Here is a 26,667-nt window from a genome sequence, read left to right on the forward strand (position 1 = left end):
CAGAAGCAGCTGCATAGCCGATTGAGCCTCCAAGGTACCCTGGGATAGTTGGTTTTAAGAGAAAAAGTTACATTTGCAATTAGATTAACTGAGTTCAAGCTGCTCCCCATGCATGTGTTATTTCTATTAAATGGTGTGAGTTGGCTCTGACAATCTGTATTGAATTTCCTTTTAGGCCTCTGAAAATCACAGGAAAGAATCTGCAAAGGTATGTGATAGCATCCTTCTCAGGAGTAATTATTTGCTCATAATGTGATTTCAGGACAGCGTTCAGTTAAAGGACCTGTGGAAGAAAATCTGCCATCACAGTAGTGGAATGGAATTTCAGGATCACCGTTACTGGCTGAGAACGCATCCCAATTGCATCGTGGGAAAAGAATTAGTCAACTGGTTAATCCGAAATGGACACATTGCTACCAGGTAATGTGATCTTAAGAAAGACTTTTTGATATTATTTATTGCTTTATTTTTTTTTTTTAAAGATTTTATTTATTTATTTGACAGACAGAGATCACAAGCAGGCAGAGAGAGAGGAGAAAGCAGGCTTCCCACGGAGCAGAGAGCCCGATGCGGGGCTCGATCCCAGAACCCTGGGATCATGACCTGAGCTGAAGGCAGAGGCTTTAACCCACTGAGCCACCCAGGCGCCCCTATTGCTTTATTTTTAATAAGGCCATGATGTTGTAGATATAAGGGCAGCAGATTTTAAGACGAGGGTGCTGTTTGTTTCCTGCATTTGGTGCATAGGGTGCTCATGACTCAGCCCTCTTCCCTTCTGCATTTTAACCAGTAGTAAATAGATGCAAGGGGCAAATGGGGCACAGTTTACCTTATTTATTATAAGCAGAAGTATGCAGTAATTCCCCAGCACTAAGCTCTCTGATTAAGCAGGATTTGGGAACGTAACTAGGTATTGAGATCACAGTGGATTTTCCTGCTACTGTTCTCTGTTCTGGACATTGCAGCCTATGGAATTGAGTTCATAAGTCCCACTTGGAGTGTCTTGCTCGGCTCAGGAATCATTTGTGAGAAAGAGACGGACAGGCCATATTGCCTTTCAAGGCAGCATGTCCCTAAGCTGTTCTAGTTGATTAGATTAACTACTCCTTTCCTGGGAAGAAACAAGTAAGTAGGAAGAGAGAGTAGAAATTCCGGGGTCCGGTTTTGACTGTATTTCTTTTTAGTTTTATGCTTTTACTCAAGTTATTTAATCTCTTTTGAACCTTGGACCTCTCAGTTTCAATGTGAGGAGAATGTATAGGTGCTGTGAAGAAGCTGTGAGGACGAAATGAAATAATACGGGCTAAAGTGCTTTATAAATTGTGAAATGCCGTGTAAGTGCGGTGTGTTGAGTGTCTGTTTCATCTATTAAGTGTCTATGTATTATTATTATTTTTTAAAGTTTTCTTTCTTTATTTGAGAGTGAGTGAGCATGAGCAGGGGGAGAGGCAGATGGAGAGAGAAAGGGAGAGGCAGACTCTCCACTGAGCAGGGAGTTCCTTGTGGGGCTCGATCCCGGGACCCTGGGATCATGTCAGACGCTTAACCGACAGAGCCACCAGGATGTTCCTTTAGCGTCTATGTATTACCGTATATGTTGAAGTATCTCTTTTGTATATATATGTATATATATCTGTAATATTTGGTATTGTCTTACCAAGACCATAAGCTTCTTGAAGGGCAAGAACCATGCTAGTTTCACCATTTTGTTTTACTATAGTGACAGAGATATGCATGTACTGAGCACTTCTTACATGTTTGTTGTAAGTAAAATTAGGTTTTGCTAGGACTGCCTTACCAGCAGCTTCTCTTTTCCCTGGTATCTGGGAAAATGTTTCAGTTCAGCTTCAAGTCTCTCTTGTTTTACCCCTCACTGATTGACTGACCATTTGTCATTCCAGCTGATTAAAATGGAAGAAAATTCCATTTGCGTCTCATCTTGTGCCTGTGAAATTACTCTGACTTTTTTTTTTCCCATTTTATTTATTTTTTCAGTGTAACAGTATTCATTCTTTTTGCACAACACCCAGTGCTCCATGCAAAACGTGCCCTCCCCATTACCCACCACCTGTTCCCCCAACCTCCCACCCCTGACCCTTCAAAACCCTCAGGTTGTTTTTCAGAGTCCATAGTCTCTTACTCTGACTTTTTAAAGTTTTTATTTTTGTTGGTCTTCATTCAGGGCACAAGCTATAGCCATCGGACAAGCAATGGTCGATGGACGTTGGCTGGATTGTGTCAGTCATCACGACCAGCTTTTCAGGGATGAGTACGCGCTGTACAGACCACTGCAGGTAGTTTTCTGTGTCATCGCTGACGAGTTGGGAAGTCTTGTCTTCATCGGTGGGAATAAAAAGTCGTTGAATTAGACAGAGATCCATTTTCCCTGTTTGAAAGTTAAAAGCATTTTTACTTGGTAGGGGTGATGAAAAACCTGTTGGAATCAGACAGTTTCCAGGGGGTTTGACTTTTCTGAAGCTGGACCTTGTGGTGATATAGTTGCCTGTCATTTACCTTTAATGGTTTTCAGTTTCACTCTGTGTTTTCGGGACTAAGAGAGAGTATACATAACAAAATGGTAGAAAAAGTATCACCAATGCAGTAGATTTTGACACATTACCAGTATTAAATTGTATAGCAGTGATAAAACAATGATAAAACAATGATGTATATATCTTTTTCCTTTAATTAGGGAATAGAAATGATTTAAAATAGAATTTTTTAAAAATATAAGCTTTCACTTTTGGTTTATGTTAAAAAATATATCTATATATCTATATATCTATATAATGTTTAAGAATACCTTTGTGAACTAAAATGGAAACTTAAAGGTTAGAAAAGACAAATGACCAAAAAGACTGGTGTGGTGTTATTTGTTAAAATCTAACAGTTGTTTTCCAGAATGTGTCCTAGTGTTGGCACAAGATTAGAATAAATTCTGAGCCAGGTTTACTCTCAGGACTAAAAAGCATGAACTGAAACACTGTAAAATCTGTGTATTATGTTTTACTCATATTAAGCTGCCTAAACCTACTGATTAGTGACTATTATAATTATTAGAGTGGAATTATCAACATTAATGCCAGTTTACTTGGTTTCTATCAATTAGCTTATTTTTATCTAAATTTATTCAGTGGTTAGCTTTGTAGAAATATTGGGCTTGAGTTTATTTGTAGTGTTGCCATCGAAAGTTGCCACTGAATGTGAATTACTTGGATCTTGTCTTGATCTTACTAGAGTACAGAATTCTCCGAGACCCCTTCTCCAGACAGTGACTCAGTGAACTCTGTGGAAGGACACTCTGAGCCATCCTGGTTTAAAGACATAAAGTTCGATGACAGTGACACGGAACAGATAGCTGAAGAAGGTGACGATAATTTGACTAGTGAGTTTAAACTTTCTAATATTTTGATTTTTGTGACTCATTACTGTGTATGTATGATCAATGAGTGTCTTGTTTGTTTAGTTGAAACAATCGACTTTAAGTTTTATGGCACCAACTAAATGTAAACATCTGATAGCAATCTTTGTTCTAGATACAGTATTTTCTTAAGAAACCAACTTGTTAGGCTACTGGCGTTTTCAGATTTTGCCATAGTCTCTAGTTTGCAGCAGCTTAAAAATAACTCTGAGCTAATAATATCGCAGCAGACAACTTTCTCACCTCTTCACTATGATATCAGACTCTCTCTTTGCAGAACCTCCAATAGATTTCTCCATCTTAAAAATTCATCATATATTTAATGTGTTCCAATTTTTATTAAGTCTCCACAGAAGTACATGAAAATACTGTATCCATTTTGGTATTGCACATTGGCCTTGTCTATTAAAAGAACATTTTTCTCCTTTCCTCCAATACCCTGATGAAACCCATTTTTACTCCCCTCCTCTCCCTATATTTCTTTCCCCTCCCTGACACTAAAAGATTCTGCCAGTCCTAGCAAGCGCACATCAGTCAGCAGCTTCCAGTCCACAGTGGACAGTGACTCAGCCGCTTCCATCAGCCTGAACGTGGAGCTGGACAACGTGAACTTCCATATCAAGAAGCCCTCCAAGTACCCACATGTGCCCCCTCACCCTGCTGACCAAAAAGGTAGGAGGTAGTCACCATCTGGAATCCGGGCACAGGCTGGAGAGCTGGGCCACACACGATCTCATGCCAGCCTGTCTTCCTGGCTTCCTCTGTCCCATGTGGCGGAAGGGATTCGGTGTGGGTTTTGTTCCCCCTTTCTCGTTTTCCCCACACCGCCTCCCCACACTTTTTTTTGGTTGGTTCCTTTTATTTCTCGTTTTCTCCCTCAGTACCACCACACCCAACTTAAAGCTTATAGTCTTTAAAAGGAACTACATCTTTAAAGGGATCTACTACTACTGCTCTTCCCTTAGCATAATGTGCAACTTCCAAGGTGGCGTTTCTTTGCATTTATAACATGGATGTTCTGCTCTATTCATTTCTCTTTCTTTATTTAACATTTTAAAGCCTATTTGCTTATGCCATTAACCAGTAATGTAGTATTTCACTAAACCTTTTTACGTGCTCCAACTGTATTAGGGGGAAACACACAATACAAAACATCTTTCTACTATGATTTAAAATGTTTGCTATGGAAAGAACAGAGTGAAGATGCACATTTCTTTCCTGATATCATTGAATTTTTTGCATGGTTTCTAACCATGATGAAGCTTCTCACAAATGTTTTTCTGCAGGGAAGGATCGTGTTGATCAGACTCTCACATGTATTACCAGGCCATGCAATAGTTATATTTTCTGTTGTTAATAAATAAAATATCATTCTTTTGTCCAGAAAAAAAAATATGCTTGTGATGTATGTGCTGTATTTAAAAAAAAGGTTTCTTCTCTGAGTAATACAAAGTGAATTTGTTATTTTTAGTTGTCTTATATGAGGGCTTTTTCTACTGACTCAAAAATAATAATGGCCATATTCAGAAGACATTTGGTATAAAAGGAAAAATAAGATAAATCATTACCAAAATCTAATACAGCAGTATATTAAAAATGGGATGCTTTTTATTTTTGTATTTTCATTTTATGTCATTTTTAAATTAACATATAATGTATTATTTGTTTCAGAGGTGCAGGTCTGTGAATCATCAGTCTTACACAATTCACAGCACACACCATAGCACATAGCACATACCCTCCCCAGTGTCCGTCACCCAGCCACCCCTCTCCCCTCCAGCAACCCTCAGTTTGTTTCCTGAGATTATAAGTCTCTTATGGTTTGTCTCCCTCTCTGGTTTTTTCTTGTTTCACTTTTTCCTCTCTTCCCCTATGATCCTCTGTCTTGTTTCTCAGATTTCACATATCCGTGAGATCATAGATGAAATGCTTTTTAAAAATGGATTTTGAGGTTTACCCTGTTGGATATAACTAACAGCCAAATTAAATTTTAGCCCTAAAGAGGCATTATGTAAAAGAAAATAAATAAAAAATGCATAAGTAAGTAAGTAATTGTGAGATTTCATTATGTTCTAGTAACTAAAAAATCATTATAAAGATGAAACCATTTATTCCATGATTTCACTTGAAGTTTGGATTTTTAACAGCCCTCTAAAGTTGAATTGTTTCCTTAGATTGGAAATGCTTGTCTGATTCCTTGCTACTTCCTATTTTGAGTCTAAAAATATGGTCAGAAAAGAGAAGCTTTTGAACCTAAACATCTATTCTAAAATAATTTGAAACAAACTCCCTTTTCTATAACAAATTTTTAATGGCTGTCAATAGTAACCATTATCCTCAAGATGTGGTTAAAAAGCTTTTAAGAGTTACAGTAATTGGGGGGGCGGGGAAGAGAGAGACCAAACCATAAAACAGACTTAACTATAGAGAACAACCCGAGGGGTGCTGAAGCGGAGGTGGGCAGGGGATGAGCTAAGTGGGGAATGGGTATTAGGCAGAGCACTTGTGATGAGCACTGCGTGGTATATGTAAATGATGATTACGAAATTCTGCTCCTGAAACTAATATTATACTATATGTTAATTAATTGGAATTTAAGTAAAAAATTGAAACAACAAAAAGAGTTGTAATAAAAAGGTATATCTTATTAAAAAAATAGAAATTTAGAGAGGATGCAGTAAAAGAGGAGACTTGCCTAGCGTGAACATGAGTAAGATACATGTCTTTATGGGAATCCTCAAAACAAATTGTAAGCGTGGTGGAGAACATGGGTGAGTATGAAAGGACAGTGGAGTGGACATGACACTTGGGTGAGATGAACTATAGTCTGGTTCCCTGGAGCATACTGGGTGATGCTTTTGTAATAGAAGTGACGGATACGGGTCAGAGGTGGCATCTGTTATGATGGAGGATATCCTTGGGGCACATGTGTTGGCAATGCAGTTTCGTTTTGCTGAAAGTAGATCGTGAAGTACATTTTTGACATGATGATTTTATGTCTTGGAAGATTAGAAAATTATGAAAACTGTGAAGAAAATAACCTGTCATCATAGTATTTATAATAGCAAAAGATGGACTGCTGAGCACAGTCAGACAATTTGCTTAAGGGTGCTTGACTTCCTAATATTGGGAAAGGAATGGAGCAGAGAGCTTCAATACTGACATTTGTACAGTGCGATCTCAAATTGTATCCCTAAGGAAAATTAAAGGGGAAGCATCCACAGTTGAAAAAAAAATCACAATGACTCTTCTGCAACCACTCTGCTCTTAACCCTTTACTTACTTTTTAGAGAGATTTTATTTATTTATTTGTTAGAGAGAGAGAGAGCACAGGCAGGGTCAGCTGCGGGCAGAGGGAGAAGGAGGCTTCCCGCTGAGCAAGGAGCCAGATGCGGGACTCAATCCCAGGACCCCGGGATCATGGCCTTTAACCAACTTAGCCACCGAGGTGTCCCTGCTCTCAACCCATTAAAAAGATTGTCTATAGAAGTTGTGAGAGGTAGCTTTTATAGGAGGATGAATCTGAAAGAGGGGCAAGCACTTAAAAAAAAATAAAAATGACAGGATAGCAGAAGTCCAGATTGCGCTGATGGATGGAGTAAATGCCAAGAACATCTCAGAAAAGATTTTTAAAATTGTGGTTCAGAGAAAGAAAATCAGGGCAATAATATGGGGAAGGTGATAATAATATGGGGAAGCTTCTCCTCGCCCCCATCAAGATAATTTTATCAGGAAAGAATATATATGGCTAAAGGAAAGTAAAGTCCAAGATGATAAGAGAAGTCAGAGAATACCTGATTATTGTAAATAAGTCTTTTTCCAGGTGCAGGCAAAATATATACCAGATTATTGAAAGAATTTAGAGCTGTGATCATGGGGCCAGAGTTTGTTATCTTTGGAGAATTACAAAGAAAAGGAGGGGGTTCAGATGATTGTAGTGGCAGAAGCATTAAAATTTGGTAAAAAATAGGTTGTTGATTTGACTTTGGAAGTTGGTAAAATTGTAGAAAAAAAATAGGAGGGGCGCCCTGGTGGCTCAGTGGGTTAAGCCTCTGCCTTTCGCTCAGGTCGTGATCCCAGGGTCCTGGGATCGAGCCCTGCATCGGGCTCTCTGCTTGGCAGGGAGCCTGCTTCCTCCTCTCTCTCTCTCTGCCTTCCTCTCTCCCTACTTGTGATCTCTATCTGTCAAATAAATAAATAAAATCTTAAAAAAAAAATCAGAGGATGTCCTGTGGTATTTAGAAAAGAGATTGGTGGTGACTAGGCACTGGTGTTGGTTAACTAAAATTAAATCTTTCCACAACAATACCGTTTCCTTCTTTTATGGTGGTATGAGATTGTCAGCTCAGGAGACTGTGGTAGAGACTGTTGTCTTTTATGTTAATAAGACATTTAATGGTCTCAGTAATCTTTGGACAAAGAGGACAATTTCACACTTGAAATATGTTAAAGAGGAAGTTACAGGCAGTAGTTATATCTGCCTTTTAAAAGCACGGGTTCTGGAGTCTCTATAAAAAGCACACATAGAGAGGTTATTAGTGTGTTTGGCGAATGTAAGAACTTCGTGATGTCACTGTTAATATAACATGTGGATTTGTACTTTGTGTAATGGTTGTGCCAAATGTTGAAGGAGTAACCTGGTAGCAACAGGAAAGGGATGCTCATGGGTTATGTTGTAGGGCATACAGGTCCTATGTGACCTAGAGACTCTAAAATCTAAGGCCTTTCTGAATCCCTTAATGAATGTTTCTGGCTTTCACAGTTTTCTCCTGTTAGTTTTCAGCATATGGACAAGAATGGTTCTTCTTCTGTTTTTCTTGTGAAGTTGAAGTACAATAATGTATTTTTTCTGCATTGTAGTTAACATTAACACTGATTACCGGAAAGTAAAGATTGTCAGAGCCAACTGGTAGTGAGGCGAAAGAGTAGTAATACACCTTCTTCCTCTGGTTTTCCTTCCTTTTGGAGTGTAGATGGGAATGGGTGGTTCTTATCTTTTCCTGAAAGTTAAAGGTAATATTTATAAAATATTTTCTTAGGAATCATCCTTTATCTTCCAGGGCTGAGGAAATTTGGATTTCTAAAATTGATTGACATATCTGTACTTAAAAAAAAATCTGGTGTTTTTATCTTATGCAAGCAAACCCTACATTTTCATAAACTTGTAAAACTGGAACATTGTGATCTTCTTGCTTGATTAGTTTTTCACTATTGGTAAAACTTGGAGAGTTGTACAACTAAAATACATTTTGTTGTGTGTTGCAAGCAGGATTCTGAACCATTCTTGATTAAGTTAGTGAGTAGAACCTAGAGAAGTGAGAATCATAGTTTTCATAAGCTTCTAGATCTAACTTCCCATGTGTAGGAAAACCTATAGGAGCAAGTTAAACAGCACCATATGGAAACAATCCAACTGAATCCAGAAAATGGGACATTCCACAGGACATTTGGCCTGGGTTCTTTTAAAATTCAGTATCATGACAAAGTAAAAAGTAGGAGGTTTGCTTTGGACCAAAAGAGAATAAAGGAAATCATCATATGAACCTGATTGGATCCAGGTTTGAGGCCAAAAATTTATTAAAGAGCTTTGGGGACAGTTAGATAAATTTGAAGAATATGCACTAATTTCATATTAAGACATTGTCAGTTTTTTTTTTTTTTTTGGAAGACATTGTCAGTTTTCTTAAGTTTGTAAATGGTATTGTGGCTATACAGAAGAATGTCCTTATTTTTAAGAGATGTATGCTGAAGTATTAGTGGTCAAGGGTCATGATGTGTGTAACTTCAAATGGTTAGGGAGAATCCATACATATATGTAGAGAGAAATCAGATATGGAACGTTAACAATTGTTAAACCTAGGTGAAGGGGATATAGGATTTTCTGTATGTTTCCAAATCATTTTATACACACATACACACACACACACACACACTCTTAATCTTTAGTATGAAAAGTAAAGCTTGTAAAGCCAGTATGTTAGTTGAACAAACAGATTGGCATTATTCATTTCTGTGCAGGAGGTGTGGGAAAAAGGTACAACATCTGTTTTTATTTGTCCACATACTTGATTTATTGTATTTGGCATCGTTTACTTTGAATTTCCAATGTAGAACTTTTTTTCTGCTTTTGTTCAAAGGATGAGCATATTGGCATATAAACATAGCAACTTCCAAAGCTCATTTGTTATGAGTGAAATCTACTTGGAAAGAATTTTTTGGAGAACCTTTATTTTAAAAGGCTTAAAATACATTGTGGTTTCATTTACATAGTAGAAAGAACCTCACTTGAGCTATGCTTGGTCACAGATGCAAAGAAAAGTTCATGGGGAAGTAAAGAATAAGTTTCACTTGTGAGAAAAGTAATATTCTAAAATTCTAAATGAACACAGCATGTGTTCAGTTATGGCAACTATTTGGCAGTGTTTGGTTAAAATTTTGAAAAACAAACCCTAATTCGAAAGCACATGAAAGTCCTGATGAGTTAAATCTTTATCCCCTGCCGGTATCACTTCTGTATTAATTTGCTTTATAGCATATAGTCTGAAATTTGAAAAAAAAACCCTATATATTTTTTCAGGTGGCTTCTCTATAAACTATTTTGTATATAGACAGTTATTTCTGAAATCGTACAGTTATACATGAGAAAAATAATGTAGCTTTTTAGGCTTGTCATACCTAAATTACTGAAGATCTCAATTTTCATAAACTGGCTCAGCTTTGATAAGGGAAAAGCAGTCTGTTAAGGATTATCTGACATGACTGCTTCGAGGTTCTGTTGAGTTATTATTCAAGTCTGTTAAGTTTGGTTTGAAGTGTATGGATTAAGTATAATGATGCATTTTAGTCTAAAGCTTTCTTCAGTTGGCTGGGCAGTGTTGGGTTTAGTATGAGTCATACTTTGTGTGTAGGTGTGTTCTCTGTATAATTACGCTGGCATGTTGCAGTCATAAGTCTCTCCTTTTCTTCCTCCTCTGCTCTCTCCCTGGTATGCAGAGTATTTGATTTCTGACAATGGAGGACAACAACTCTCAATAAGTGACGCCTTCATCAAAGGTAATTCTATCACAAGCTGTACATGGGACAGTGCGTCTTACTTGTGAGGGTGTACTTAAGGGCTTTGCATATTGATGGGCACAGAACAAGTACTGAAAACAAATTTGGTTATTTTAGTACTACGGGAACACAGTTTTTATATGTATAGTAACTCTGAGGATGTTGGGAATGAAGAATATAAATTTGGACTTGGTTTGAGAGAAGATCTCTGATCTGAAAAGCAACTGTTTAAAAGCTTTTATAGAATTTAATTTTTATTCTTTGAAAGGCATAGTTTAATGCTTTCCAAATCATGAATATAAAATTAAGTATTGATACATGTATCATCAAGGATTCTGAAACTTGTCCAGAAGCCTCCAGGGAGAGCTCATCCATTTGAGGACGCTGCCTGCTGTGTGGAATTGGAAAGAGAAATGGGGAGAAGAGATAAAGAACTAACTTTGCCGATTGATTTCTTGGGGACAAGACACTATAGAAGAAGACAGCCTTCTCTGACACCTCCCTACTTAGCTTACTGTGGAGTAAGGACGTTCTTAAGTAGTTCATAGCACTCCACAGCTTAGACCTCAGTTAAGTTTTCATAACTTAACAGTGTTTCTAAATTCATCTCTGAACATCTGGCTCAACTAGAAGTTTATATAGGCCAGATGTTTACATAATTAAAATGTATAATTTTTTTGTACCTCGTATTGTGGACACATGCTTTACTTTGTAGTGCTGAACTGTTTGGGTGAAAGTTTTTTTGTTTGGTTTGCTTTAAGAGGGGGATAGATCAGAGAATTTTTGTAAGCATTTCCTGCTTTTTTCCATTTATTCAATCACATTTTTCAGTAATTATATAGTGAGCATCCTTTTTGCAAAGCTTTTTTTTTTTTTTTTTTTAAAGATTTTATTTATTTGAGAGAGAGTGAGAGCTATAGAGAGAGAGAGAGAGCACACAAACAGAGGGTGAGCGGGAGAAAGAAGCACACTTCCCGCCGAGCAGGGAGCCCGATGCGGGGCTAGATCGCAGGACCCTGAGATCATGACCTGAGCCAAAGGCAGACACTCAGCCAACTGAGCCATCCAGTTGCCCCTCCTTTTTGCAAAGCATTTGATATAATCTGTTTTTTGTCTAGATGCATTTTCATTCTTTTTAAAAACTTAAGGATTTTACAAAATCTTATGTAAATTGTTACCATGTTTTAATATTTCTTTATAGTTCATTTTTGGGTTTGATTTGTAAAGGTTTTGCTTTAAAAAAGGGCTTTGTTCTAATATTGAGAAAGAAACACTATAAAGAATTACCAGAATAGACTGTCTACACTGTTGTGTACTGGTTCATACGTATCAGGGCTGAGCTTTCCTCTCTAAAGTTCAGCACCCACATTGTCACATGTCGTTCTGCCAGCACTCAGAGTTCTGTTGAATGCAGTTTTTAGTTTGTGATTTTACAGGGAAAGTCAGCCCCCTTATTTTTTAATGTCCCCGGTGAAGTAAAAGGACTTTACAAATCTCTTTTTTTTCAGAAACTGTATTTATAATTATTGGCTTGAGAGTCCTAGTTACTTATGTGAATTGCTTTTTCCTGTTCTGTCTCTGATTTTGATGGTTGTGAATATTGGTAACCGAACTCACACTTAATTTTTTTGTGTATTTACACATGTCCTTGCCTTTTTATACCAACAATTTGAATTGGCCGAGTTTAAAAGATAAAAGATAGATAAAAGATAAAAAAAGAAAAATTGGTGCTTTCTAAATCTATTAAGAACATGGCATAAAACATAATGGTGAAGTGGTGAAGTATGATTTCTTATTTTACACTTAGAATCCTTATTTAATCGTCGAGTTGAGGAGAAATCCAAAGAGCTGCCTTTCACACCTTTGGGCTGGCATCATAACAACCTGGAGCTGCTGAGGGAGGAGAATGGAGAGAAACAAGCCATGGAGAGGTTGCTGTAAGGCAGTGAGCTTTTTGATGTTAATCTTCCATTTTTATAATTTTCAATGACTTGATGGGGATATGAGTAGTTGTTCTTCCTCATAAAGTCAAAAATACTAAGATTACTTTGGAAATAAAGCCTGTTCTGATGAAATTTCTTATAAAACAAGAGTCCTAAACTGTGATTGTCTGTCCCAATTGTAATTTATGTGTTAAAATTTCGTTGAATTGAAGGGGTTATCTTAATTGAAGATACTCACAGATTTCATTCATGTATAAAATCATTAAGGTACAGATGAAATAAGATTGGCTTAAGAAGATCTTGTCTTTGAGCCATAATTCCTATGTTTATTTCTTTGTAGACTGCTTATTGCATCTTCAGAATTACTGTCTCTGGCAGTCATAACTGGAAACTTCTTTCTTCTGACATTTTTGTAGTTCAGCTAATCATAACCACATGATGGCACTACTCCAACAGTTGCTCCATAATGAGTCATTGTCACCATCTTGGAGGGACATCATCGTATCACTGGTCTGCCAGGTTGTTCAGACAGTGCGGCCTGATGTCAAGAACCGGGATGATGATATGGATATCCGTCAGTTTGTCCATATAAAAAAAGTGAGCTCTGCTAATGCTTTTCTAGTGCTCGGAACTGATGGTGTGGGCCTGGTAGTAATTTTTCTCTTAATGGTAATCTAAAAGGGGTTCTAAGTAAGGGGGCGTGTTTATCCATCTGCTCTTTGTTAGCAGTGCACTTATGGGTCATAGAAGCCACCCACAGGAAGTGAGAAGTGAATGGAAGGGGGTGAGTTGGGCATGGAATTGGGAAACCAACCAAAGGTGGTTTCTTCTTTTTTGCTTCCTTTTTCTTGACAGATCATCTATGAGAAAACCTCTTCCTACAGATTACTGTTACTGTTCTAAGGAAAAGCAGTGGATAATTGCCTTATATAGTGGAGTCCTATATGTATTTTTTGCCTGTGACGTTTGATTCAGTAGTGGTTTTAATTGACAATTTGGTCAGTCATGTGGGTATTTTAGAGTACCAGATAAGACCATAGAGAGTGGGAGGTGGAAAAATAGTCATGCTAGATCTCAGTAATTATTGGTTGAAAGGAAGAATTATATCCTGGAACTTTCTATTCTGATTTGATTATAGAATAGTTAAAATTAAAAAAATGGAAATAAATAATAGCATCCATCTGACTGGATTCTAATAATATATCATTGAGTTTTGTTTTCTTGTTTCTTTAGATTCCAGGTGGAAAGAAGTTTGATTCTGTGGTTGTCAATGGATTTGTTTGTACCAAAAACATTGCACATAAAAAGGTAATGTGATCTGTTCAACAGTGAAGTTCAGCAAACTATGACTGTGTACCAAGCCAACGATTTGGGGTACGCTAATCATAGGAGAGAAGGAGAGTAGATAGCAAGGAGCAGTTAGCAGTGTCTGCTCTAGAGGTGAAATTTTGGAAGTTCGGGTCAGGTCTTCAGGGCTGATGATGATTAGGATTTGGATAATAGGAATTTGTGAGATAAGAAGAAAGAGAGAGGATAGGTCAGGCTTCCAGACCAACAGAATGATAGGGTAGGTTCATTTCTCCTTTGACCTGCCACATCTTAGGGAGACTAGGTTTCTCTAATAGTCAGGAGTCCTTCCAGAGGCCTAGCATTTTAAAACTTTATTCTCTCGTCTAGGTCTGAGCCGCAGCACTGTCACTGGTGTTCTGTTATCCTTCTCACTATCTTTGCCTTCAGGCCTGAGGCCTCTTTCTAGCACTAGCACTAGCACTGAGGAATGGGGTGAAATAACCTGGTGTATTAAGGAATCTCTGAGATCCTAAGGTGCAAGATGAGAAAGGAGATGAGGCCGGAAGAAGCAGACAAGAGGCTTTGTATCCCATTTAGGGGCTTGATCTTTATTCTGAAGTCCACTGATTCTCAAAGTGCATGGTACATCAGGGTCCCCTGTGGACCTTGTTAAAATACATGGATTCCTAAACCCAACCCCTGGAAATTCCCATTCAGTGTAAGGGTGTGGGAGTGTGAGGCTAAGGGGAATGTGGGGCCAGTTTTAAAGTAGGCACTGCATGTATTTCCAGTGTCATTGGTCATCACATTTTGAAAAACCATCCATCTAGCAGTGCTCTCAAACTTGCTGTGCTCCTGAGTCCCTCCAGGAACTCACTGCAAATAGAGAAACCCTGACCCCCTACCTCTGGAGATACTGATTTGGTTACAGTGAGAGCTTAGGTAGATTTCTAGTGTGAGCAACCTGATGGGCGAACTACAGTCCTATTTTCACTCTTCTCTAAGCAGAGACTAATTCCTTTTTTTGCAAGGCATGAAGCCTCCCGAAAATTGTCAGTGATCATTGATAAATAAAACTATGCTTGGATTTGATCCAATGTCAGTATTTCTGCATAGAATCTTATTAAAACAGGCATATTACCCATCAAAGTAGTAATTTAAGCCAAATTAAATGATGTCTATTGAATTAAGAGGAGAGTATGTTGAGCTTTTCATTAGAGTTGAAAATTGTATGTGGGAGTGGTAGAAACATATGCATGAATGACTGTCTTGCTTCACTGACCATATTTAGAGATAGTCTTTAATTTGTAGTTGCTAAGAACAAAAATCCCCAAGTGTAGTTCCCCAACTGCTGCATTTACTGCTTTAAAGCCATTTGTCAGTTCAGAGTGTATAAGCACGGTCACTCTGAACCTCCATTGCAGGGCCTGGGCTGTTGGGCTTGTGGCTTTAGTTATATGGTTTGGGTCTTTGTCTGAGTCTGCCCTTCTGGATACTTTAAGGTTTTCCATTTTGAGTTCTTGTTACTTGGTTTGGTTTCCCAATTTATCACTGCTTAGAATCTATTCCGGAAATGTTTTCATTCTTTTCTTCCTCCTTTTTCCTTCTTGAATTTTAGAAAGGGTAAATTATGCTTTTAAAGTTGCTGATCTCTATGAGTTTGTGAGGAATCCTGTCTTTAACCCTTCTCTTCTAGACCCAGGACTTGATATCTTTTCTTGCAATATTAGGAAACCCCCCCAACCAAAAAAACTTTAAAGAGTGTAGAGGATTAGGTTAAAATAGAATTAGTGAAGCAAAGCCAATTTTTGAGGAAGTCTGCATTGCTCTGAGCAGTTTGGTTTGAAAAAATATATAAGAATACCACAAAAGGGGGGGGGGCTGGGTGGCTCAGTGGGTTAGGCTGCTTCCTTCAGCTCAGGTCATGATCTCAGGGTCCTGGGATCGAGCCCTGCGTCGGGCTCTCTGCTTCACGGGGAACCTGCTTCCTCCTCTCTCTCTGCCTGCCTCTCTGCCTGCTTGTGATCTCTCTCTCTGTCAGATAAATAAAATAATAAAATCTTTAAAAAAAAAAAAAAAGAATACCACAAAAGAACTACATGAGAGTAATGAGAGTATTTCAGTACAAATAAAAGGAGATAGTCTATTTAGCAAGAATTATAAACAATATAACTTTAAAAGATATGATTAGAGGAGGTCTGTAAAGTGCAGGCTTTAAAAAGTTTTTAACAAATTTCATGTTTTGTAGATGAACTCGTGTATTAAAAATCCCAAAATTCTTCTGTTGAAGTGTTCCATCGAATATCTCTACAGAGAAGAAACTAAATTTACTTGCATTGATCCTATTGTGCTTCAGGTAAGGACTTCTGAGTGAAACAGTGATCTGCAGGGGTCTTTGTGTACTGTAGAGCTCGCAGGCTCGTAACTCATTCCAGCTGGTTGTATTTGGCAGGGAAAGAGACTTGATCGCTTTGTTTCACTTAAAAAATTATTATAAAAGACATCTTTTATGTATTTGGAAGCTTATCAAAACCTCTGTCATTCCTCATTTTAGAGTTTCAGAGTTGTTAAAGGGAACGTACGACTTTTGGGGAATATATGGAAGAAAAAGGGAAACTCTAAATTCTGGCCTCTCTGCCCACTTGGATTATTGATTTACTTTAAGGATTTTTCTAACTTAGCAGATCCCCAGTGGCAATACCTAGTTTTTAATAGAGTCTGTCCTACTAAAACACATGTTTCTGGACTGCCAGTTACCTTTTACATGGTTGGTTAAGGGGAGTAACATCCGATGGAAATTGTGTTTCTGTATGATTTTTCTTAACTAAGGAACCCAGAAGAGCTGCGGAGGATTCTAATCCTCAGCTTCAGCTCAGCTGCTACACAGGCTGGAACCCTTTTGGCTCTGTTTTAAGAAACTAAAAGTGCTTTTCTGCTGAAAGTGCTCTCACCCCAGGGAGTTGCAGCCCTGGCCCTTCCTTCCTGGATGGCTCTTAGTGGCCCCACGGCTCAGAGCTCCATTTCCGGTTGTACCGTTGTAGTTGCTTTTGTACATTTTAAATTCCCTTGAGGCAGCCTCCAGCTGTGCTGAGCCACCCGTGTGGGCTGTCCAAGTTCATCGCAGGGTACTGACTTTTATTTTTGCTAGTGGGCTGGATATGAAGTTGCATTGGTTTAAAAAGTTTTTTGCCCCAATTCCTTTTCTCCTGTGAATGCTATGCATTTTCATTTGCAGTTGTTCAAAATGGGAGGTTTTCAGGAATGTGTTTATCATGTTATAGCGGAAACACTTATATTCAGTTCCAAAAATATTTAGGAAAAGCATTACTTGAATATCCATAGGTGAAAGGTACAATTTTCTGAGAGTGGTAGGAGCAGTCACTTTTGTACTGAATTCATAGAAAAGCAAAAGAAGAAACTTATTTGTGGTTTTTTGGAATTCTGCTTTGTTACTTGGAGTTTTTCCTCTTAGAATTCAGCTATATATAACAAAAATCAGGTTTCGACTAGATCATTACCATCCCTGATAGCTCTGATTTGCCATGACTTCTCAGTGGTGAATTGATATAAGGAATAGGGAAAAACAAAATTATTGTTCTTGGAGTCTCAGATTTTTTTTTTTTTTAAGATTTTATTTATTTATTTGACAGCAAAGATCACAAGTAGGCAGAGAGGCAGGCAGAGAGAGAGAGAGAGGAGGAAGCAGGCTGTCTGCAGAGCAGAGAGCCTGATGTGGGGCTCGATCCCAGAACCCTGGGATCATGACCTGAGCCGAAGGCAGAGGCTTTAACCCACTGAGCCACCCAGGCGCCCCTCAGATTTTTTTGATGCTGGGAGTTTTCTTGATCTCACTGAAGGTATCATTGGAAGACTTTTATAGGATTAGATCACAACTGTGTTGATTGTAAGGCTTATCCTGAATGGATTTGTTAAAATGTATGAATGACTTAATGTTAAATGTTAATTTTAAATGTTAAAATGTTAATGTTAAATGTTAAAATGTATGTATGTATGAATGTATAAAATGTATGAATATGTATTCATACATACATACATACATACATTCATACATACATAACATTAACAAAAATGTTAAATGTTAATGTTAAATGTTAAAATGTATGTATGTATGAATGTATAAAATGTATGAATATGTATTGGATGAACTAGATAACTGAAATCCACAGGTTAGTGTTTACAGAAAAGTATATTTAAATTTATCTACTCTATTGTAACTCCATTCTTGCAATTGGGTTAGCTGACTGAAGTCTGTGCTAGAGAAATGTGCTCTGGGCAAACATGTGTTTAAGAAACATGATTTAATTTGCTATAAGGTAAAATATATTGTTTGTGCTTTGAGACATAGTTTTTTAAACCTTAAACACCTGCCCTATGAAAGTTTTTAGTTTGAATTGATAGAAAGTATCAGCTGATTTGAGTTCTCTCTCTCTCTGTCTCTCTTTTTTGTCCACTCAGTGTGGAATAACCAAAGCAGCAGCAGAAATTTTGGTAAACACAGGCATACCTCAGAGATTGCGGGTTTGGTTCCAGACCACTGCAGAAAGCTAGTATTGCTATAAAGTTCATCAAATGATTTGTTTTGTCTCCTGATGCATATAAAAGTTATGGTAACGCTGTACTGTAGTCCAATAAGTATGCAAATGGAATTATACATATATATATGTGTGTGTGTGTATACACACACACACACACACCTTAATTTAGAACTACTTTATTGCTAAGAAGTGCTAGCCATCATCTAAGCTTTCAGGGGGCTGTTCATAATCACTGATTACAGATTACCATAACAAATATAATAATAATGGAAAAGTGTAAAAAACTATGAGAATTACCAAAATGTGATGCAGATATGAAGTGAGCAAGTGCTGCTGGAAAAATGGTGCCAGTGGACCTGTTTGACACAGGGTTGCCACAGACCTTCAAGTTTGTAAGAAATGCAGTATCTGCAAAGCACAGTAAAGCAAAGCACAATAAACAAAGTTTGCCTGGAATCAGGAGAAGGAGAAGCAAAGGGCAAGGAGATAAGTAGCCGGTGTCTTCACAGAGTCTTCACAAAGCTGACCCTGCTCGGGCTGTTGGTCTGCCCCTGCCCTGTTCTGGGCTCATGGCCTACTCCCTGATATCCTTTCCTTGCTGGGCCTGGACCAGGCTTCCTTTGGAACAGGGTGCTTCGTCGTGTTCAATCATGGCAGTTGTTTATAGTTGTGACTGAGAGGAAGTATATTTGCCATTCCTGTGCCAAAGCCCAGAGATTAAAAAAAAAAAAAAAAATCAACGTCTTCTAGGTATACTTTTGAAGCTGCAAAAATAACATTTAAAATACTGTTAGGGGGCACCTGGGTGGCCGGTCGGTTGGGTAGCTGCTTTTGGCTCAGCTCATGATCCCAGGGTTCTGTGATAGAGCCCTGCATTGGGCTCCTGCTCAGTGGAGAGCCTTCCTATCCCTCTCCCTCTGCCTGCCACTCCGCCTACTTGTGCTGTTTAGCTCCCTGTCAAATAAATAAATAAAACATTTTAAAATAAAATAAAATGCTGTTCAGTTACCATGTAATAGGTAGAGTAGGAAATTAACACATTTCAAGGGAAAAAATCTATTTTGTTAATAATGGGAGATTTTGAAAATGTCCAGTTTTTGTCAATAAAACAGGGAAAGGTAGAAATACACTCCATCCTGGCAGGTTCATAGGCTCATCCGCTGCTTGTGACTCTCGCCGTGAATACAGACTTGCCCAGAACACACTTTGGGTGTGTGGAGCAGAAGTGACAGACGTGCTCACACATTCAGGTGTCCTCCTGTGTGGAGCCCAGAAATTTTATGAAAAAGTTCGTGATTTGTATTTTTGTTTGTTTAAGATTTTACTTATTTATTTGAGAGAGAACGAGAGAGAGAGCACGAGAAGGGGAAGGTCAGAGGGAGGCACAGACTCCCTGCTGAGCAGAGAGCCTGATGCAGACCTGAACCGGGACTCCAGGATCATGACCTGAGCCAAAGGCAGTTGCTTAACCAACTGAGCCACCCAGGCGCCCCCTGATTTGTATTATTTTAATTCTGGTCATTACTTAACAGTTTATTTGCTTTGAAAATAAACCTTTGTCAAGCAATTGTATTAAGCTTTGTGTTTTAGATCTTTAACTCTGGCTGTTCTGAGTAGAATATGATCATACTCTGGGAGAATTGAGATGAGGAGGAAGCTGAAATAGCATCGTTAGAGTTATTTATTGAGATAGCCAAAGAAGAGCTACTCTGGTTACTTTCAGAACATAATTGGGACTCTATAATTAAAAAAAGTAGAAATTGCTTTCATTGGGGAGTCGGGCTGTTAGATTTTTTAAAATTTATTTTTATTATTATTATTTTTTTAACATCCAAGAGCAAGCTAATTAGATTCTTGACTTTCATAGTACAAGTTACTAAGAACTGAAAATCAAAGTATGATTAGTAAGTCAGAAAATAAAGTTTCCCCGAAATTCTTTTTAGCATAGCCAACAGTTTAGAATTATGAATAATACTGTAGATTTTGTTTGAAGTGACTTGCTTCTGGACTTATTTATGGGTGAAGAGAATTTAGGCTTAGATTATATTAATTGTCAAACTATCCTGATATTTTAATATCTCTAGATCTTGAATTGTACCAGCTGTAATAGTTTTGATTGTTTTTTTCCCTCAGGAAAGGGAATTCTTGAAGAATTATGTTCAGCGAATAGTTGATGTTCGACCCACATTGGTTCTAGTTGAAAAAACAGTATCTCGGATTGCCCAAGACATGTTACTAGAACATGGCATTACTTTGGTCATTAATGTAAAATCAGTGAGTGTTCTTATTTTTCTATTTTTATATCATTTTTTAAAATCTCAGTTTTTAAATTTGTATGTATGCATGATTGATATGCAGGGATCTTTGATTATCTATTTGCTATTCCGTATATTGAAAGTAGGACAGTAGACACAATAGCCATTTCATTATTTAAGACTGGAGAACCTCAGGCTGGAAGAAAGTGTAATTAATTATATAGCGCTCATTATAGTTATTTACAAGACCAAAGGTATAATAGACATTAGTTAATAAGTAGTCCTTGTTGAGCTTTCATTTTTTTCAGGGAATTGAATAAGTAGAAAATTTTCTCTCTTGGAAAGTTACCCTCTTCAGAATAGAGGGCAATTCTAGAAAGTTTTCCCCCTCTCCCCCTCAGTATTCTGTGCCAATACATGATGCTTAAATACCTTTTATATGTTATTAATATGAATCTGGTTTGTTTTCGTGGGTACATATTGATCGCTAGGCAACTACTTGTAGTCTAATCTGGAACCAAAAGAATTGTTATATAGTTAAAATTAAGGAAATTATATAATTTAATTGTGTAATTAAAATTAAGGAAATGATGAGGTTTATTTTTTAATATTAATTTTCCAGAAAAAAATTTACCAAGAATTTTATTTTTCTCTAATTTTGTAATATAATGTTTTTCTGTGTTCTAGCAAGTTTTAGAACGAATCAGTCGGATGACCCAAGGTGATTTAGTAATGTCGATGGACCAGCTGCTTACAAAACCCCACCTGGGCACCTGTCACAAATTTTATATGCAGATGTTTCAGTTACCTAGTGGTGAGTGATCTTTAGCATAGATTCACCTGAGATCGAGGATAAGAGAAATGAGTAAACTCATTAGTACTACAGTGTTTACTTTGTCCTACTAATATCTACTATCTGTTAATAATAACTAGTTATAATGCTAGTATCTGTGAGCAGTGGTTAGATGAGTATTGGCAACTGTGGTCCTACTTAGAGGTTTTTCTCTCATAAAGGTTAGGATAATGAATTAATTCTGTCTGGTCTTAACGGATTGCCACCTAAGTCTTCTTAAACTTTTTATGTTTATTTGTAGAGCAAACCAAAACACTGATGTTTTTTGAAGGCTGTCCACAGCATCTGGGTTGCACAATCAAGCTTAGAGGAGGCTCTGATTATGAGCTGGCTCGAGTTAAGGAAATCCTAATATTTATGATCTGTGTAGCTTACCATTCTCAACTAGAAATCTCCTTCCTCATGGATGAGTTTGCTATGCCTCCTACGTTAACACAGAACCCTTCCTTCCATTCTCTGATCGAGGGGCAGGAGGATGAAGGGACTGCACAGGAGCCATTCAGCGGAAGTCCCCTCACCCGGGAGCCTGACTTCCCTGCAGAGCTTCTGCCCTCCGAGGATGGCAGTTTGCTAGAATCGAGGACTGTGTTTGAGAAGGGTGACCAGGAAAATAAAAGCGTGACCCAGGATCTTGCCTCTTTGAAGCATCAAGAATATGCCACGACGACTTGCGCAGCAGGTATACCCTGTGCTCTCTTTCCATCGGTCCCGGAGTCACTGTTGCCGCTCCACGTGGACGACCCGCAGGATGCCCTGGGCATGGAGCAGCCAGAGCCCTTGCAGCACGCGGATGAGCTACAGGATCCCAAAAGCCAGATAAGAACCTTTAGAGACCCTTTACAGGATGACACTGGATTGTATGTAACCGAGGAGGTCACCTCTTCTGAAGATAAACGAAAGACTTATTCTTTGGCCTTTAAACAGGAATTGAAAGACGTGATCCTCTGTATCTCCCCAGTAATCACATTCCGGGAGCCCTTCCTTCTGACTGAAAAGGGGATGAGATGCTCTACCCGAGATTATTTTGCCGAACAGGTGTACTGGTCTCCTCTCCTCAATAAAGAGTTCAAAGAAATGGAGAGCAGACGAAAGAAGCAGCTGCTCAGGGATCTGTCCGGCCTTCAGGGCATGAATGGGAGCATTCAGGCCAAGTCTATTCAAGTCTTGCCCTCACACGAGCTAGTGAGCACCAGAATTGCTGAGCATCTTGGGGATAGCCAGAGTTTGGGTAGAATGCTGGCTGATTACCGGGCCAGAGGAGGAAGAATTCAGCAAAAAAATGCAGACCCTTTTGCTTATTCAAAGGAAGTACCTGGTACAGCAAGCGGCCGATCAGGAAGCAAAATTGAGTGTGATGAAGAGAAGGGGTTGATTCCGAATGATGCGGTGTGGTCGACAAAGGTGAGGCCACTTCGGGTGCACGTTTAGAACCTGTTGAAAAACTGTGCTGTGGCATGTTTAAAAAAAAAAACACACGAATATGACAGATTGCAGATTTAGTAAATATTTCTTCCTGTACCTTTTTTTTGTTGTTGTTGCCTTGAGTCTGCTGGCTTATGTATTGCTTTAAATATGAAGTAGGAGTATCAAGTAATGAAACTGGGTTTTGAACTTTTCACGCTGAGCTCGCAGTCAAGTATGGGAAGAGCTTTGTGGTAGGGGGAAGGGTGGAGCTAGGTAAGATCTGTGGCAGGCTGACTTGGGTGTGGTGTGATGCTCCCTTGATCCTTTTAATAAGCTTGTGAAAGGGAGCAAGACAGAAGGTTCCTGCCCAAAATGGATGTGTTTTAGAAAATGTCAGACGTATTTATTTAGCATAAAACACTTCACGTTATTTAACGATGATAGTGCCCTTATTCTTTCTAAACACAAATTGAGGGGAAATTAAGGAAGATTTGCTTATGGACACATTATTGGTAGTGTTTGTAATAAAACTAATGAAAAAATCCATCTCTAAATCAGGATATGAAATTGTTTAATAGAACATAAAAAGTTGCCTAATTTCACCCAGAGTTGGGGAAGTACTAAGTAATAATGGGACACCGTTTTCTGTATGGTACACTAGTGTTTGTGAGACTGGCAAAAAAGGAAAGTGATAAGAGTCATGGTTAATGTGGTGTGGAAAAAACCTATAATAAATTGTATATAAATTGGTGTTTATATACATTTGTGTAAATTTATAGAAAGTGATAGGAGACCCATTTTTATTTCCATGTACATGTATATACCTATGGTCCAGGATTCCAGTCTTTTATAACCTATTCTGCTGAAATAAGTAAGCATTTTATATAGGAATGCTTACATTTTATAGGAATATATGTACAAGGAGATTTGTTGAAGCCTTGTTTCTAGTTGTTTGCAGTAAAAGGATGAGTTAGATCTCATTGAATCACCCAGATAGAGCCCATGATAGATATATTTTCAAGTGTTAAAAAAACAAGTAGTATTGTATGTAGCATCCTCTCATTCTTAGAAAAACAAAATCACCTGTGTATTCTTATGTGGATGTTTTTGTGTATAAATGCACGTGAACTCACAAAGAGAATGCATGGTTTTTAACCACAGGGTCAAAGTTACCATTCTGGGAGGTGGGGTAGCATCAAAGGAGGAGAGCTTCTTCATTTACCTCTGTACTGTTCTATTTTCAGCAGAGAGCAAATGTTGCCTTTGTAATGACCGAGAACAGATATAAAGTACAAATAAGTAAATCCCTGAGCATGTGGATTTCTCAGATTGCTGTTGTATCCAGCAACAGCAATCTGAGAAATCCACATGCTCAGGGATTTACTTATTTGTACTTTACGATCTGAACTGATTGTTTCATATGGATCTAGTTCATTAACTATTTACTTCCTAAGTAATTTAATGCGGTTTTGTAAGTAATAAAGAGTATTTAGGAAAACAAGCTATTTAGACATCTGTTTGTATTTTTAAATTAATTTAAACTTTTTGGATTGTTGTGTCTCAAAAATGAACTGCTCCTCTTCCTCATTTAGTTCCTGGCAGTTTTCAGTCTTCACTGGCATGCTCACAGCGATGATGGGAGGCAAATCGAGGGACATAGGTTGGGCATTAGGAGCACGCCTGGGGGTTGGAGCACGGGGCGGCTTCTGGGTGCTCATCCGCTCCTTCTCCTGTAGGTGGACTGCCTGAACCCCGGGAACCACCAGAGACTGTGCGTGCTCTTCAGCAGCTCTTCGGCCCAGTCCAGCAACGCGCCCAGTGCCTGCGTCAGTCCTTGGTAGGAGTCTTTTCCTCTTGCCCTGTTGCACTGTATTTAACAACAGAATTCCACAACTTAAAAACACATTTCAGCCATCAGAATCTGTTTTTAGGTACATGGCATGCTGCTGGTCGTATACGAATTGATAGAACTTTTAAACTTGTGAATGAAATATGGAATTTGTATTTGTCCATGGGTAAGGAGTAAATGAGAAGTATCTTGAGTAAGAGAGTAAAAGGATGTGAGGGGTGGAAGAAAATTCGTATGTATAAAAATGAGAAAGTTGGGGCGCCTGGGTGGCTCAGTGGGTTAAAGCCTCTGCCTTTGGCTCAGGTCATGATCCCAGAGTCTTGGGATTGAACCCCGCATTGGGCTCTCTGCTCCGCAGGGAGCCTGCTTCCTCCTCTCTCTCTGCCTGCCTCTCTGCCTAGTTGTGATTTCTCTCTGTCAAATAAATAAAATATTTTAAAAAAATTGAGAAAGTTGATACATAAAAGCTAGTTTGCTTTAAAAAAAAATTTATTTTATTTTTTTTAATTTTTAAGTACTCTCAACACCCAACATGGGGCTCGAACTTACAACCCCAAAGACAAGAAGTTGAATACTCCTCCAACTGAGCCAGCCAGGCACCCCTCTAAAACCTAATTTTAAGCATTGTGACGATAATGTACAATTTATGCAGGTTTTCTGTGAGGCATCATTTTCATAAAAGTAGTGAATCTTTGGCCTTATTAATGGGTTTTATTCTAAAACTTAATTATAAGTACACTGATAGAAAAACATCTTATAGTGTTATGAACTATTTGTTTAAAATGATATAATAGTCACCAAAGACTGCTTATTACATAGTTTATCTTTAGTTTTAGAAGTACTATATACTTTTCTGTCTGTGACTCAGGTCATGCTTTCAGGGTCCTGGGATCGAGCCCCACATCAGGCTCTCTGCTCAGCAGGGAGCCTACCCCCCCACCCCATCTCCCTGCCTCTCTGCCTGCTTGTGATCTCTCTCTCTATGTTAAATAAATAAAATCTTAAAAAAAAAAACAAAACTAACTAACCAAAAGTACTATATACTTTAATTTTAAAAACTTGTTCCTGGAACACTGTTTCTGTGATAAAATGTGTTGTGTATTTTAATTTTGGACTCTAGAATCACTTTATTCCTACCAGTGAGATCATTCTTCTAGTGTCTGTGTAGCTCTAGCAGACTGACTTGGGGCTGAGGAACCCACAGGAGTTTTCTGTGGGAATTTATGGACTCTTTAGGTCAAGGCTCGAATAATTTAACAGTGCTGTATATAGCCAAATTCTCTTATTTGTGGGCATTCATAAGTTAGGCATAACGTCAGGAATTGGCTCTCCTGGAAGGATATGAGCTGCTGTTCTCCATGCTCAGTAAAGGTGTGGACCAGAGGACAGGAGATAGGAGTTCTGTTTTATGGCGATAGGACATAACGGCTTTGTAAAGGAAACTTCCTGGCTCACATCTGTTTCAGTAATTTTTTATTATTGTTTATACATCCTGATGTAGTTTGATAAGATACTAATGGACTGGGAGTGGGTAAGGAGATACATTGTGGCTAGTCCAAAACTGTTTTATCTGATGAAGTTAACTCTGTTCTATAAGAACAGCAGAATATTGCCAACTTTAATATACTACATTGTAGGCATATCTAACAGGTAGTCAGTTTGTGGTCTCATGAAGTGTCTTGGCTGTGGTTCTTATGACATACATGTTCCTAAGAAATGTTGTCTTCTTCTAGGATTGTAACGATGGAATTTTATGGAAAGAATGATCTTACATTAGGAATATTTTTAGAGAGATACTGTTTCAGGTAAGAACAAATTTTCTCCTTATGTATGTCCATGTATGCTTTTCTGATGCCCAGAATTTCAACCTAAAACATGAGCCTGAGTTGGAGTATTATGTGGCCCTTCTATAATACCACATATCAGACTATACCATACAAAGTAATTTCATATTCAACCCTGGAATGTCTTATCTAGTTCATGTTTCAGATCTTTGAGTGTCTAATTATGCTGCGATCCCTAAGGCTTTTTTAAAGGATGTCC

The 26,667-nt window shown here is 38.2% G+C and overlaps 1 protein-coding gene across 8 annotated transcripts in view; it reads left to right on the forward strand.

The window, feature by feature from the left end:
* PIKFYVE (phosphoinositide kinase, FYVE-type zinc finger containing) overlaps positions 1-26,667 on the forward strand; it is a 79,664-nt gene that overhangs the window by 24,008 nt on the left and 28,989 nt on the right. For 6 of the 8 annotated variants that reach the window (XM_046018679.1, XM_046018677.1, XM_046018678.1 and 3 more), the window contains 14 exons: positions 263-420; positions 2,183-2,294; positions 3,238-3,385; positions 3,926-4,093; positions 10,415-10,474; positions 12,282-12,411; positions 12,834-13,014; positions 13,651-13,725; positions 15,956-16,063; positions 20,397-20,537; positions 21,206-21,332; positions 21,613-22,772; positions 24,512-24,612; positions 26,358-26,429. In XM_046018679.1, coding sequence (XP_045874635.1) covers positions 263-420; positions 2,183-2,294; positions 3,238-3,385; positions 3,926-4,093; positions 10,415-10,474; positions 12,282-12,411; positions 12,834-13,014; positions 13,651-13,725; positions 15,956-16,063; positions 20,397-20,537; positions 21,206-21,332; positions 21,613-22,772; positions 24,512-24,612; positions 26,358-26,429 — 2,741 coding nt within the window. Of the gene's footprint in view, positions 1-262; positions 421-2,182; positions 2,295-3,237; positions 3,386-3,925; positions 4,105-10,414; positions 10,475-12,281; positions 12,412-12,833; positions 13,015-13,650; positions 13,726-15,955; positions 16,064-20,396; positions 20,538-21,205; positions 21,333-21,612; positions 22,773-24,511; positions 24,613-26,357; positions 26,430-26,667 lie in introns of those variants that run through there. The other 2 variants (XM_046018681.1, XM_046018683.1) reach the window with 2 other exon arrangements.

This window comes from Meles meles, chromosome 9 (genome assembly GCF_922984935.1).
Source record: "Meles meles chromosome 9, mMelMel3.1 paternal haplotype, whole genome shotgun sequence".
Taxonomy (NCBI): domain Eukaryota; kingdom Metazoa; phylum Chordata; class Mammalia; order Carnivora; family Mustelidae; genus Meles; species Meles meles.